The sequence below is a fragment of the Scylla paramamosain genome, chromosome 25, assembly GCF_035594125.1.
Source record: "Scylla paramamosain isolate STU-SP2022 chromosome 25, ASM3559412v1, whole genome shotgun sequence".
Taxonomy (NCBI): Eukaryota; Metazoa; Arthropoda; class Malacostraca; order Decapoda; family Portunidae; genus Scylla; species Scylla paramamosain.
In genome coordinates this window covers 354,085-370,000 of record NC_087175.1, presented here as the reverse complement: position 1 = coordinate 370,000, position 15,916 = coordinate 354,085, and the positions used below count along the sequence as shown (strand labels likewise).

At 42.7% G+C, this 15,916-nt stretch overlaps 1 protein-coding gene across 1 annotated transcript in view; it reads right to left on the bottom strand.

Moving 5' to 3' along the window:
* LOC135113035 (pyridoxal-dependent decarboxylase domain-containing protein 1-like) overlaps positions 1-13,848 on the bottom strand; it is a 14,573-nt gene extending 725 nt beyond the window's left edge. Inside the window, exons 1-17 of the mRNA XM_064027966.1 lie at positions 13,700-13,848; positions 10,759-10,838; positions 9,798-10,230; positions 9,434-9,624; positions 9,035-9,224; positions 8,571-8,718; positions 8,182-8,309; positions 7,742-7,813; positions 6,949-7,053; positions 6,265-6,366; positions 5,676-5,747; positions 5,155-5,280; positions 4,583-4,747; positions 3,656-3,890; positions 3,242-3,394; positions 2,677-2,879; positions 1-1,934 (exon numbers count right to left, since the gene is read on the bottom strand). The exon at positions 1-1,934 is cut by the window's left edge and continues 725 nt beyond it. Coding sequence (XP_063884036.1) covers positions 1,665-1,934; positions 2,677-2,879; positions 3,242-3,394; positions 3,656-3,890; positions 4,583-4,747; positions 5,155-5,280; positions 5,676-5,747; positions 6,265-6,366; positions 6,949-7,053; positions 7,742-7,813; positions 8,182-8,309; positions 8,571-8,718; positions 9,035-9,224; positions 9,434-9,624; positions 9,798-10,230; positions 10,759-10,838; positions 13,700-13,732 — 2,706 coding nt within the window. The 5' untranslated portion in view covers positions 13,733-13,848 and the 3' untranslated portion in view covers positions 1-1,664. The remainder of the gene's footprint in view (positions 1,935-2,676; positions 2,880-3,241; positions 3,395-3,655; positions 3,891-4,582; positions 4,748-5,154; positions 5,281-5,675; positions 5,748-6,264; positions 6,367-6,948; positions 7,054-7,741; positions 7,814-8,181; positions 8,310-8,570; positions 8,719-9,034; positions 9,225-9,433; positions 9,625-9,797; positions 10,231-10,758; positions 10,839-13,699) is intronic.
* Between the last annotated feature and the right edge of the window lie 2,068 nt (positions 13,849-15,916).

The following is a 15,916-nucleotide window of genomic DNA, read 5'->3' as shown; positions in this document are numbered from 1 at the left end:
ATATAGTTGCTCCTACAGCTTCCCTTAGTTCCTTTAGTCCATCTGTTATTCATTTAGTTAATTATGAAGTTTGAGCTAAGGTAGTTATAGAGACAAGAAGTAAGCTATTGAAAGGTACACATCTCTCTCTCTCTCTCGTGTTTTTGTGATATTTTTTTTATTTCCCTTTTTGTTAAATTGAGCAAATCTTTCTGTTCTTCGGCTAAATTCTTTACTGAGAGAACAAGACACTGACTAACTGACTGATTGACTGAGCGACTAACTAATTAACTGACTAATTGGTTGACTAACTGACTGACTAATGGACCGACTGACTGACTGAATGCTACAATTAAGAAGAGATGGACTGAAGACATTGGATGAATAGATGAATTAATTTTTCACTCTCTCTCTATCTCTCTCTCTCTGCTATCTAGAAACACATAACTGGACACTTTGAATGAATAGATGAGTCAGTTCTTATCTCTCTCTCTCTCTCTATCTCTATCTCTAAAACACAACTAGCGACTTTGGATGAATAGATGAGACATTTCCTATCTCTCCCTATCTATCTAGAAAAACACAATTGAATTACTAAGAGATGGACTGGAAAAATTGATGATTATATGCGGTAATTTTTCTCTCTCACCCTCTTTCCTATCTTGAAAAACACAATACACTAGCATTTTTCAGCTACAAAATTTTTCTCCTGTCACGAGTAGAAAAAAAAAAAAAAGATTCGTTGAGTAAATTCTGAATATTGTTCTTTTTTTTGAGTGCAGGGAAAAAAAAAAGAAATATTTGATGGACTTTGCAATGTGGAGAAAGCTTCAGTAAACTCACTCACTCACTCACTCACTCTGACTCACTCATTTTGCTGCCACATGACTCCCCCCCCCCGAAAAAAAAAAAAGATAAATCAATAAAATAAATAAATAAAATGCAAACAAACATTTTCAATCTAATTCTTCAAAAGTGGCTGCCTTGAAAGGTCACTGTGTTTGGGGGTAGTTAGGTCACTGTGGCTGGGAGGAGGTCAGGGGGGGGGTGCAGAGGACAGAGGACAAAGGATCAAGGTTAGGTTAGATCATGGGTCACAAGGGTCAACACAGGTCAGAGCTGCAACAAGACTCAAACTGTGGTACACACGAGTGAAGCAAACGTGAAAAATTAAACAAACAAACACAACGTGCGCAAAAACCTAAAAAAAAGAGAAAAAAAAAAAAAATGCAACTGGAAACTAAATGTATACCAAAACAAACAAGCACACAAACAAACACACACACAAACACGCCAAACTGGAAAAAGAGAAAAAAAAATGGATAACAACAAACAAAAATGGTGCAAAATATATACAGAAAAAAATCCCATAATAATATTAATAGTAACAGTAGTAGTAGCAGTAGTAGAAATAGTAGTAATAATTATATATTTAACCAGAAAAAGAGAGAGAGCCAGAACAACAAATTCATATTAAAAAAAAAAAAAACAATAAAAGAACAAAGAAATAAGATATTGTGCCATATATATATATATACCACAAGGAACATATCACATCCTTCTCTAAAATGTATATATATATAGTGCATGTATAGTATGTATATGTATATTTGTATAACCTCTGGGCGACCTCTGACCTTGGCCACCGCACACACCCTGGCACTCTACTGACACACCCTGGCACCCTATTGACCCTGAACTGCCACTACTGCTGACTGGAGGGCCGGCGCTGGCACCCCATTGGCTGACACCGCAGCCTTCCCGTCCTGCTGCGTTGCGATTGGCTGGTTCTCCGACGTGTTGCGGGAGTGGGTGGAGCCAGGCGTGAGAGCGGAGGTGGTGGAGGAGGACCGGGAGTGGGAGGGGGAGGAGGCAGAGGGGGTGACTGGGGTCTGGATGGATGGGGCAGGGGGTAGTTTGGTCTCAGAGCGTGTGGGGGCTGACCCGTGGCGGATCTATGAGGGAGAGTGAGAGGGAGAGGGAGAGGGAGAGGGAGAGAGAGAGTTTTAGAATCATATTTTCATGACTTTCTTAACAGTTTCCCTTTTCTACAGTAAAATCCCTCTCATCCGGCATTCGAGTATCAGGCAGCTTCAAGTATCCGGCACATTTTTCCCCGAGCCTTAAAATCAATAAAAAATCAATGTGTACTCGTAAAATCGATTAAAATTCCCGAGCGAGGCATACTTTGTCCCCTCGCCACCAGAGTGCACTGCCTCGTGCCACCTGCGGCCCACTGCACTGTGTTTACTCAGTGACTCAGTCCCGCGTGTGCACTGTTTATCGCCTGACGCCTTCATCATGCCTAAAGTTATAGAGAAGAGGAAGTGTGTTGTGCTTACACTTAAGCAGCTGATCAGATCAGCTGCTGATTAAGATCAGCTGATCTTTGTTATGATAAGATGCGTGAGTGTAGGGTGGTGATTGTGGACATAATTTCACTTCTATTCAAGTATCCGGCATGTCAGCGGTCCCGTTGATGCCGGATAAGAGGGATTTTACTGTACTATCAAACATCATTAGCTTCAGATATTTTCACTAGAGAGAGAGAGAGAGAGAGAGAGAGAGAGAGAGAGAGAGAGAGAGAGAGAGAGAGAGAGAGAGAGAGAGAGAGAGAGAGAGAGAGAGAGAGAGAGAGAGAGAGAGAGAGAGAGAGAGAGAGAGAGATGAGATGAGAGAGTGGTTATGGGGACTCACCTGCATGTGGTAGCGGTAGATGTTCTCGGTGCTCTCTAAAACACCTGCCGTGAGGTCCAGCGTTCTTCCCTTGATGCCTGGAGGTGGTGGGGGCGAGAACCAGTTGTACACTGACCCCACGATAGGGACGTGTCTCAGAATGCCCTCCTGCCACAGCCTCTCCTCATTCTCCCTCTTGAGGTCCTCGGTGGCTGCCTCAATGCCTGGTGGAAGTACCAGAGTGTGTTTTAGATTTACTTTCCTTAGACAGGTGTTGGTTAAGAAGGCATCTGATAGGGGTCTGAGTGGAAGAAGGGAGAAATCTTACAACCTGTAGATGTGTAGGTTAAGAGGACCTCCAATAAAGGTCTATTCATGCAGTTTATCCAATCCAGGCCTGGTCTTCCTCTTAACCCTTCTTAAAGTACACCTAGTTGATCATAAGGTAAGTCTGTGGATACATAAATCTTACAAAAACACCCAAAACAAAACACACACACACACACAGATAAATAAACTTTCCCTCACTATATCCATTGAAATCCTAAACACACACACACACACACACACACAAACAGATGCACACCTTTCCTCACAATATCCGTCATCTGGTCAAGGAAGCGTGAGGACTTCTCGATCTCCTTGCCGGTGGTGATGACAAGCGACAGCAGGTCTGAGAGGTCTGTGTCGGCCGTCACCATGCCAAACCGCACACAGTTGAGGCCGTCGCTGCCCTCCCCTGTGGTAATGGTGAGGGGTTCTATACTTTTGGCTTAACCAGAATGCTGGGAAGTGATGAACAATGAAGAGGGACAGGATTAAATAGTGATGGAGGCTGTCAATGCCCTAGCCTGTGAGCTTAACTAGAGGACTGTGTGATGGTGAGGGAGATGATGTGCTGATGGAGAGCTGAAGTGATGAGTGGTGAAGATATGAGATTAGATAATGATGGAGGGTAGCTGATGGAGGCTAATTTTTCTACACCACCACCATCACTCACCCAGAGAGAATGCAGAGTCTGTAGCCTTCAGTTGGGACACAAGATGTACATTGAGAGCATTAATGTCTGCACGGTTGGCTGGCGTAAATGTCTCTTGGTCCAGCCACAGGTCGGCCAGATACCTCACCCCGCCCAAGCCCGCCCAGCCAGGGATCTCCACCAGCTGCAGGTTGGTGGCCGAGGAGACAAGGCTGGTGAAGGTCTTGCGTTGCTCCACTGTGGCGTTGAGGATGTCCTGTGGGGAAGAGAGGAGTATATAAGACTGTGTGAGGTTATGTGAGGTTTTTAAAAGGTAAGATAGTGTTTATATAACTAGAGGCCAAAGATGAGAATGAAGGTCTTGTGTTGCTCCACTGTGGCGTTGAGGAAAATATAATGGATTTTAAAAGGACATATACAGTTTAAGTTTGTGGAGTACTGAAACTGGTAAGAAAGTGTAGGGTTTTTAGGAATATATTGTGTTTATTTAAGTTCACAGAGTATTGAATATTAAAAGGTCAGGTGTATAAATATATCTTAAAAATAATAGATTTTATACAGAGCATTGAGAAGACTAAGATAGAGTTTATATGGAAAGACCTCTTAACCCTTCGACTTATCTGGTTCATCTTCCTTAATTACTAATCACTGTAAGGCATCTTCACTTGTTCTACAGCCACATCCACTCTCCAAACTGAGTAGAAATTGCTAAATCTATTCTTTTTAATTGCCTTCTCTCTTGTTGATGCTTAAAGAGACTTCACACATTACTTCTGATGCTGCTCATTGCTTTGTATTGCAGTGAAAGGGTTAAGAGTATTCATGATTTAAAAGTAATGACCAACAAATGAGGTAGAAAAATGGGAATGAAGCGTCATTTAATTTCCCATCACTCACAACTTGCCACACAAACACACACACACAGATATTCATCCCACAGCCACATACCAGCTGGTGGTGGAGGGAGTCGATGAGGTGGTCCACGTCAGCCAAGGTGATGTGGTAGGTGTCAGGGCCCTCCAGGGGACTCCACCGTAGCACCAGGCCGGCTGTCTCCAGCTGCACTAACTCCAGTGGGATGGTGCCCACGTCCCTCCGCACCACCTGCCCCAGCTGCCAGTGGGTAGCAGGTAACAATATTAATGACCAGTAAACAGTGTTGTATCTCAGAAATATAATATAACAACTCTAACACAACAAACACACACACAGATTATACACCAAAACCTAGATTATTTTCTTACATCAAGACTGATAACCAATAAAAAAAAAATAGATCAGATAAAAAAAAATACTGATGAATAAATAAATAGTAAAAAATGAAAATTGCTCTTATGCAACACACACACACAAAAGAAAGTCAAGAAGAAAGAATACAAGAGAAGAGTGACAATATAAAATAAACATACAAACATACATACATGATAAAAGGATAGAAAAGAAAAAAATACAGCTTAAGAAATATACACATACACATAAACAAGACCAGATGGGGCGCACACACACACACACACACACACCCAAGAGTTGAGGTTGTCGTAATATTCAGAGTTCTTGGTGCTGATGGCCCTGCCGCCGCCGCTGTTGCTGCTGGCCTCCTCAATGTACTGGAATACCACAGATCCGCTCACTGTCTCCAGGAGTTGCTGGTGGAGGAGTGGAGGGTGGATCACTTAGTAGGTGGTGATGGTGGTGGTGGATGTGATGCTTTCTATTTGCTTCATAATCTTTCAATCTCTCTCTCATGTTTTCTTTTCTGTCTTTCTCTTCTTTAAATGCTCTCTTTCTCTATCTCTCTCTCTCTCTCTTATATCCTGTGTTCTCTCTCTCTCTCTCTCTCTCTCTCTCTCTCTCTCTCTCTCTCTCTCTCTCTCTCTCTCTCTCTCTCTCTTTAGCTTGTTGTTTCCTCCTTCTCCTCCTCCCCCTCCTATTTTTACCCTTTCTGTCTATTTTTTATTTTTTCTCTTCTCCTCCCCTTCCACTTTTGCCCTCCTACTATTACTATTTTTCTTCTACTACGACTACGACTACTACTACTCACTGCAGTGCTGATAGGCTTGCTGACGAGGTCCTGAATGGTGACCACAGTGCTGCCCTCCAGTGGCGCAGGGCTCTGGCAACACAAAAAGACACAGAACATTACGCAAGGGAACACAAAGGAGGAATACAGGTGAAAATAATGCAAAATTAAGCTCTACCTTTCTTCTATTAATAAAGGTGACAATAAGAGGTGAATATTGAAAGAAAGACAAGAAATAATCAAGATATCTGTTAAATGTTATCTTTTTGGCTTTTCTTTTAACTAAAACTACGTAAAAACATGGATTCATGAAAGCAAAGTGACAAGAATTAATGATAAAGTTATTTGTATAGAATCTTTAACTTCTATCTTTCTCCTACTAATAATGAAAACAAGAACACAAGCAAACCACAACAAACAATGCAAACTTTAACAGAATATCATCTTTAACACCCCCTACCTAATATCTTCCAGCTAACAAGACCAACCAGGGGCACCTCACCAGCAGAGTCGTGCCTTGGACAACAAAAACAAGAAATAATATAAAAGTAAAGAACATGCCATTAACTATCTGTCTATCTTTTAACAACAGTGAGCAGGAAGACCTCACCAGCAGTCTTATCCTGGGCAGGGTGCTGAGGTGCAGCTGCAGGTGACGTCCCAGCTCAAAGGCATGCTGGAACCGTGACACAACGCCACTTTGCCCCAGCGTCTGCAGGAGAGAGGCGGGGTGTCAGTGTTGTAGATAGGTTAATAGATAGTTGGATGGATATAGATAGATAGATATAAATCGAAGTAAGGAGGGACGAGTGTTATAGATAGGTAGATAGACAGATAAATGGATGGATAGATATAGATAAATAGATGGATAGATGGATGGGTAGATGGTTTATTGATCTAGAGTGTCTTTAAGTTTATTTTGGTTTACTGGATCAAGAAAGTTTTTTTTTAATATATAAGGAGGAGGAAAAGGGATGATGTAGAAGAGTAAGAGGAGGAACATGGAAGAGGGAAGGAAAGGATGTTCAGTAGTGGGAAAAGGAGGATATAGAGGAAAAGAACAGAAATTAGGGGAAAGTGAAAAAAGAAGGGAAGAAGGTGGATAGAAAAGAAGGCAAAGGCATAAAAGAAGAAGATGGAAGAAAAGTGGATGGAAAAGGACAAAAGCAAATAGAAAGTAAAAGAAAAAGGTAAAGCTAAAAAAAAAAAAAAAAAAAGTGAAATGAAAAATGACAAAAGTTGAAGAAGTAGAAGGTGGAATGATGGAAAGTGGATGAGAAAGTGAAAGACTCACCATAAGTGTGGTCCACAGCGGAAGACAAGATAGACGGACGTGCAGACTCAGCGCTGTGAGCCCCGCTGAATGCACTGCTGACGTCTCCTGAGCCTTGTACAGAGTCTGGGGTGTCACTCAGTCAAGGAAACAACATATGCGTGTGTGCGTGAGTGTGTGTGACAGTCTGCATTTCATTAGTTCAGCCATTCATACATTTATCTGTGTGTGTGTGTGTGTGTGTGTGTGTGTGTGTGTGTGTGTGTGTGTGTGTGTGTGTGTGTGTGTGTGTGTGTGTGTGTGTGTGTGTGTGTGTGTGTGTCAGTGTGCATTTAACTAGTTCCATCAGTCATTGATGAGCTTGTTGAGGTCCTGAAGGTTATGTCATATATACAGATTCATTCACACATCCACACTTGCTCTCCATTCACTTCTAACACTCCAGCCACTCTGCTTTACAAATCACTCATTTAAAACCCACATCATCCCACTATCTTCAAATCTTCACCTAACACCTTGCCTTGCTTCAGATATTTCTAACACATCTAACACTCACATCACCTCTATTTATCCTAACACCTTGCCTTGCTTTAGATATTTCTAACACATCTAACACTCACATCACCTCTATTTATCAATCTCTATACCAAGCCAGCAATCCCACACAAGGTGACCCAGACAAAGCATCACACACTCACATTTTCATCCCACTGGCTTCAAATCTTCACTAGCACTCCCAAAACCATCACCCAACACTCCTGCATTCACTGGCCTCACTTCCCAGCACAGCAGTCACATTAAGGTAAAAGGATACAACGTAAGGCAGCGATGGTATTCCCAGCCAGAGGGACAGAGGGAGGGTCATGCTGTCACCAATCTTAGCTGGCTGAAAGGGACAAGAAGGGCAGGTCATTACCAACACTAACACAGCTACTATTATAGCTATTATACCTGTGATAATACTGCTACTTCTGTCTATCTATACATCAGGCCAGCAATTTACACTTAGTCTCATTGGCTCATCTTCCTACATCTTACTTTGGCACACCACAGCTGGACACACATCCATAACAAGGCCTGGCAGCATATATACAATGATTTAACCTATAATTAAACTGTTCACCAGCTTGCACCTACTCCAATCCTGAAGCTATAGCAAGTGCTGAGGTCTAATGCAACTACTATCATTTTTCATATTAAGGCAGTTATGAAGTAAAGACTGAAATAATGATGGTGGTGGAAGGAGTGACGCACCAGGTTAGGGGTGTTGGGCAAGGTGAGGGCAGCCAGGGCATGTCCCTCCACATGCAGCCAGGCGTCGTGGGCACTGCACAGCTCCAGCACCCGCCCCACGCTGTCCACACCGCCCAGTGCTCCGCCTCCTGCACCAAACATGAACACACATACATATATAAATGGGATTAGCTGGAATGAGTGATAAATACATGGAAATGCACCTTAAACATACACAATTCACACATTCATAAATATTTCAAATAGATACACAGATACTGTAAATGGTAGCGGTTGGAATTATAAATATGATCCACAGAAATGCATCTTGAAAACCCCACACACATTCAAATACATATATCCTCCTCCCAGCAAGACACACATGCAGACAGACAGACAGACAGATGTACCAGCATTGGCGATGACCAGGAGAGGCTTCTTCTGTGCAGCAGAGTCCTCCACCATCATGCGGTCCAGTGCGGCCACGTCCATGGCCAGCGGCGACCCCACCACTGAGTTGCAGGGCACCACACGCACACAGGACGACCCCAAACCAAGCTGAGGAGGGTCACAGAGGTTCGTAGAAGGTCATAAAAGAAGAATAAAAGGTCACAAAGGGTCACAATGGAACTACACACAGAATGACCCCAGACCAGGCTAAGGAGGGTCACAAAGATTTATAAAGGAAGAATAAATTCTCTCAAAGGGTCATACAGGAAGAATAAAGGGTCACAAAGGGTCACAAGGGAACCACACAAACAGGATGACCCCAGAATAGGATGAGGAGGGTCAAAACAGGCCAAAGTGAGTCATGAAGGGTCCAATCTTGAGGTCAGAGAAATAATGATAATAACACTTTGGTTCACTGTCTCACCATGTTTGCCAGGTGGTTGGGCAGGCCAGGGCGGACAGTGCTGCTAGTGTAGATGACAGGCGGCCGTGCATACAGCGCCTGGAAGCCCTCTGAGGCCAGGCGTGGGTAGCGGGCATGCAGCAGCATCCGGCACACCCGCACCACGCCCTCACGCACATCCTCATGGATGTAAGCGGTTGACTCAAAGTGCCTGGAGTGGATGAGACGAGAGATTATTAGGAAGGACAAAGGAGAAAAAGAGGATGAAGGAAGGTTTTCAAGAATGCAGAGAGTTTAAAAGGTTTTAAAAGAAATAAAGAAGAAATTTCAGCTTGACACACAAAGATGGAGAGAAAGAAAGTTTTAAAGAAGAAAGGAAGATTTTAAAAGTGACACACACACACACACACACACACACACCTGAAGAGCCTGGACACCCAGAGACACGTGTCAGACATGATACGGGAGGCGAGGCGGCGCAGGTGTTGAGGGTCAAGTGTGGTGACCAGCGCTGCCAGCAGGTGTGACACGGCAGCAAGACGACCCTGCCCATCCAGCGGCCCAGGGCAGTAGGTCATCTCAGGGTCATCCTCGTCGTAGGTCACCAGATCCTGTGGGTGGTGGTGGTAGTAGTAGTTAAATGTTAGGGTATGTGGTCGTGTTGGTAATTGCTTAGGTTTGCTGGTGATGGTGGTAGTAGTAGTAGTAGTAGTAGTAGTAGTAGTAGTAGTAGTAGTAGTATAAGTAGCAATAGCAATGATAATAATAATAGTAGCTACAGTACCTGCAGGAGCCTCATGGTGGAGGAGAGGTCGGACCCATTGAGTGAGAGGGGTCTGGGGCTCCTCTCCTCGCCTGACAGAGGGTCGGTAGGGGTGGCCAGCGTGCCGAACACCTCCCCAGCAAAGGTGGACAGCCCTGCAAACACATCCTCCTCTTCCTCTTCCTCCTCCCCTTCCTCTTCCTCCTCCTCATCCACTTCCTTATCCTCCCTGCTTGTTGCTCCTTCTGCCCCTCCTCCCACTCTTTCTGTTTTGATTTTCTGCATTTTCTTCTTCTCTGGTGTGTTTGTTTGTGTGTCGCAGTCTGTCTGGCCCTCCTCTTCTTTGGTGATGTTTTCCTTTATCTTCTCCTCCGCCTCTTTCTTCAGTCCTGCTTCTGTGTCCTCCTTAATATGCTGTGCTTCTGGTTTGCCATTTTCTGTCACCTCTGCTGACCTAGTGATGGGGAAATTATGGTAATTATTCATGTACTTATTTTTCTTTTTGTACGAGTTAAGAATATATGAACATCTATCTATCTATATACTAAGCTGGCAGTCCCACATAATCTTAAGGTCTACATGTGGCAGTACCTCTGTTTATGAGCGAGTTAAACTAATTGTATACATAAAAAGAGGTTAAATATTGATAGCATAACTTAAATTATGTCTACGTTTAAAAAGATGCAAGGTTTATGGAGTAGCAAGAAACTGTGTTCACTTGTCTTCTGTCTTGTATCATAAAATATTCAAATCATCACCAAGTTAATAGGTTAAGTGATTCAATGAAAAGTTGGTCTAATTGTTACTCAGTCAAATGCTCAAATAGTTCATCAGTCAATTATTTAATCAGTCAGTTAGTCATAAAGTCAAGTACTCAACTTAACAGTCAGCCAATAAGTCAAGAATGCAATCAATCAATCAGTTACTCAAGAAGTTGGTTAGTCAGCCAATCAATCAATCAATCAATCAGTCAGTTACTCACCCCACACTCTTCTTGCCTCCCTCGCACACCTCCAGCCCACCCTTCCCCATCTTCTTGGCTTCTGAATTTTCTTTTTGATCCTGCGGGGGACATAAAACAAAGGATATTAAGCACAGTAATGGTAATGAGAGCCAATTGAAGATATACAAGTTTGTGTGTTGCTTTTAAACATATAGTAAACTTAATGATTTCTGAGGGATGACAAAAATAAATGAATAAATAAGTAAGTAAATAAATGTACAGTAATGCTAATGAGAACCAATGGAAAGTATATATAAGATTGCGTCTTATTCTGAAATGTACAGCAAACTAACACAGTAAACATTGTATTTTTACAAAAACTCTAACTTAATTATAGGATAAATAAACTGTTATGTTACAATTTAATGATGATATTGGTAGTAATAAAAATCAACCTATCTATCTATCTATATACCAGGCCAGCAATCTCACACAGGGCAGCCCAGGCAAGGCACCACACACACACACACACAGACCATTCACACCCTTTGCCCTGTCAGCCTCAGGTGGGAAGCAAAGGTCCTGACTCTTGACAAACCAAACAGACTGACAAAGACTAATAAATATACTGCATTATAACAAGTGGGGATATGTAAACCAGTCAGTGGCAGTGATATTACAGGGACTCCCACATGTAGGCCTGGTAGCTTCTTGCAGCTTCCCTTAGTTTTCTTATGTTCCAGTGTTACTGTGTCCTGTGGTGGCAAGATTACTGTGGCCAAGTTGATAACAGAGTAGAACACAAGAACATCAGAAAATAAGGGGATTTGCAAGAAGCCATGAGGCCTAAAGGAGGCAGTCCCTGTATGAAACACACCTACGTATTTTCACCTATCATCCCCATCCATAAATTTGTCTAATATTCTTTTAAAACTCATTCATGACTCAGCAGTAACAACCTGATGACTGAATCTATTCCATTCATTCACCACTCTATTATTTCCGAACTAGTATCTTCTTATCTCTCTTTTCAAGCTTGAACTAATTATTCTTTGTCAAAATAATATGAGAATATTATATTTTTCCTGTCCTACCTAGAGATTGTCACTGATATATACATTGTGACAGGCAGAGATGAGAACAATAGCAAATACATCTTCATCATTACATTTATGCTTCTACTGTCAATACAACCAACAGGCAATGAATGACATGACTCTGCCTGACCTTGAGTGCCAGGCCAACTCACAACAATGGCCTTTGTGTTGCTGCAGTGCAAGGTCAGGGTAACACATCACGCCAACATTGCCAACATCATCAATTCATTCTATTATGTAGCTTTGATTATCTGGTTATCTTTCACCAGTCTTTCATTCAGCTAATCTACGCTTTCTTTCCATACTTTAGTCATTTCTCTGTGGTCTTGTAATCTGGCCTTCATTCATCTAATCCACACTTTCTTTCCATGCTCCATTCATTCACTATAGTGTCATAACCAGTCTTTCATTCATCTTATCCATACCTTCTTTTATAACTAGTCTTTCATTCATCCATACTTTCTTTCCGCACTCAAGTCAATGTTCTAATCTTGTAATCTGTCTTCCATTCACCTAATCCATGCTTCTCTCTCCGCCTGATCTGTTCTCCAGTCACCCTTTATCATGCTTATTTTCCTCTTTCTGGAATTTGACAGATTACGAGTCACGCCCACTTATTGCAGTCATGGACAATCTCTTCTCTATTTGCAGTCACAGGTAATCTCTTCTCTACTGTTTGTGGTTCTTGAGTCTTCCTCCATACAGTGTCTGCAGGTCTTCTTTGGTCTTCCAGCTGATTTTGAGAACATCCTTGAAAGCCACAATGTCTTCCACTAGAGCCTGTTAAACTGTCACTAAGATTTTCATGGGCAGTTTTCTTTATTAATGATGTGTAATCCATGTCAAACCATCAACATAATCATGGAAACACCCTCTGGCAGCCTCCAGTGCAGCAGACTAAACATCTGAGAGTACGTCCTGACTATCTCTTAGGAAACACTTTATCAATCACCTTCTGCCTAACACAAGATATAACTTAGCCCAAAAACAAGACCAAAACCACAGAAGTAAGACCAAAAGACCAAGGTACAAATTATAATAATGTTGTTGTTTAGGCTGCAATGATCAACTGGCCTATCTTTTTAAGGAGGGCAAAGGTGAGGTGGATGACAGCAGACTGTTGGGTGTAGTGGACGCCAGTCGCCACCAGCAGGGACGGCAAGTGGAAGGTGGTGGTGATGACATCTTAAGCAAGGTGTTGAGTGTGCACTGCAACACGATGGGAGTGGAAGCATGAGCACTGCAGCCGGAAGTGTCCTATCGTCTCTGGCACTGTTTGGCACTAGGGGCAGTGAGGGCCAGGGATGGTGCAGGAGGTGTGGGTGAGCTGTGAATCGTGTAGCAGGCAGAAGCAGGAACAATACTCAATACTAACATCCCCACGCCTCTCCACGTGCAGGCCTGCTACACTGAAACAGACCTATGCAAGCCACAATTCGGGTTGAAATAGGTCCAAAAACTCGCAAAATAAGACCGGAAAATGAAGGAACTTGTTAAAATGAAATGTCACTCACTACAAGCCACCTGACACCTCTCCACACACAACCCTACCAGATTACCCCACAGTAGGTCTATACAAGACACCAATCAGCCCAAAACACGACTGAAAACAAGAAAATACACGACCAAAGATCCAGAATTATGTTGTTATTAAATGCCACTTGTTTCTAATTACCTCGCACCTTTCCACATTCAGGCCTATCATATTAAGCTCAAATAGACCTACGCAGGACACATTTCAGGCTAAAAATAACGCCAGGACACGAAAAATAAGAGGATGAGACGGACCGGAGAGGAGGGGAGGAGGAGGTGTCAGCCACGTCACCACTCTTATCTACTCTATTAAACCTTTCCCAGCCTGTATGAGCTTCTTAAATACTCACCCCAGGCTTGTTATCCTCCTTTGTGTCCTCCATCCGGGTATGGTAGGAGTGTGTGGCTTAATGTGGTGATTTTTCTCAGCAGTTCCTTGACACCATCTCTTCCTCTCGCTGCCTCGGCTGTGATGGCTGGCAGGGAGGATGCGAAACGGGACCCTCTTCTCTACTTTTTCGCCTGTTTCTTTTCTATTAGAGCATGTTTTTTACACAAGTTTGCTTCGAGGTATATTTTTAATTGTCTTATAGGCTGTTACCTTAATACGGTTTGTTCTGAGCAATGTATATCGGTTTTTCGTGGTAAATATGCAGCTGTGAGGGTCTAAAACGGGGCAGTCTTTTATACTTTTTCGTCTTTTTCCTTCCTGTAACTGTGCGTTCATCTTTTTAGTTTGATTCAGGGTATATATCTAATGGTTTTATATATTCGCACATCACTGAAATGTGTTTCGATAAGCGTATGTGAACTTCCCGTGATAATATGCAGCGGGGAGGGTCTAAAACGGGGAGGCAATTCACTTTTTCCTCTATTCTCTTTCTATATATTTTATGTTAGTATTTATTGCAGCATAATTATAATGGTTTTAGGTTTTATATATTTGTACTTCATTTTATATTGTTTTGAGTGGTGTACGTAGGTTTGCTGTGACAAATATGCACCTGTGACGGTCTAGAACGGGACGCTCATTTTCTACTCTTTTGCCTTTTTCCTTCTTGTAGTAATGTATTTGTGTGTGTGTGTGTGTGTGTGTGTGTGTGTGTGTGTGTGTGTGTGTGTGTGTGTGTGTGTGTGTGTGTGCGCGCGCGCGCGCTAAAAGGCAAATTCTGAAGCACTGGCCAATGGAAGATAATTTAAGACGAGACACACTGCATCACCATCTGAGGGCAAACTTCAGTAACGCCTATCCTTCGTGTATAGCTCTCTATTTATCCCTACAACCACCAGTATCCCTCCACTCACACCCTTATAGCTTCAATACCCAACCCCGCCTCCAGACACCCCCCCTCTTGCAGCAGCTTCATGTGTCACAACGCACGCTGTAACACCCGACACACTTCTAACATCGCAGCCCCTCCCTAAACCCTTCCCAAAATCTTTCGTCTTACTTTAAACACCCCGCCTATACCCTGACACCCCAATAACTATCACCAACTTGTCTATAACATTCCCGAAACACCGCAAAAAAATCCTTATCACATCAAAACACCTTAAAACATCCGTGTAACAGATCATTATACTTCCAAACACCTTAAAATATTCCTAAAAGCATCGAAATACCTCACAGCACACCTAAAACATTCCAAAACGCACCAGAACGCACCCAAAACACCATAAAACATACCTAAAACACCCAAAACATCCACAAAAACTTAACCACACCGAAAACATATATAAAAAAAATAAATAAATACTCGAAATACCTAAAACATCCCAAAAATACACCAACACACCTACAACACACCCAAACACATCAAACGCATGCAGAGTTGGTGCGCCGTCTAAGTCCAAAATGTATCTGGAGCGCCACGAAGCAATAAACCTTGAGAACCTCTGATCTAAATGTTTGTTTTTGTTTGTGAAGCTGGCGTAAATTTATTTGTTTTATTTATTTGAGTTTTGTGTGGTAGTTAGCTGGTGTAGTTTTGACCAAGGGCAACCAACTAGGTAAGATGGTGGTGGTACTTCACATTTGCACGAGGAGTTTTGGTGATCTGTTATCACTCACTACTCTTGTTCACTTGCTCCATCCCTATCTTAACATATCCACATGCAATGGAGCGATGGTAATTTATCAATACAACTTCAAAAAAAGTAGTTGATAATGCATGAAATATATAAAATACCTGGGTGATGGTTTGATGCTGTCGCCTTCATATGGCACGCGTTCACAATGAAGTCACTGGAAAAATGATGACCCGGGAGTGATTTGGCACAGCAGCAGACATGGCTAACATCGTAACATACACCTGAAAAACGACATTCTGAAACACTTAGGTACAGATTCTCCTCCTCCTCCTCCTCAGAGAGAGAGAGAGAGAGAGAGAGGTAAAATTGTCCTCATAAGATGCCCTGCTGGCTTCCTCTTTTAGGTGAGGGTTAAGATGAATTGGTCTGCAAATGAGTGCTTAGTGCAGCATCTTAACCCACGTGGCGAGCCAACACTCGTGAAGCTCCACCCATAGCCAAGCAGCGAGTGGCACGAACCTACATCAACACTTGGA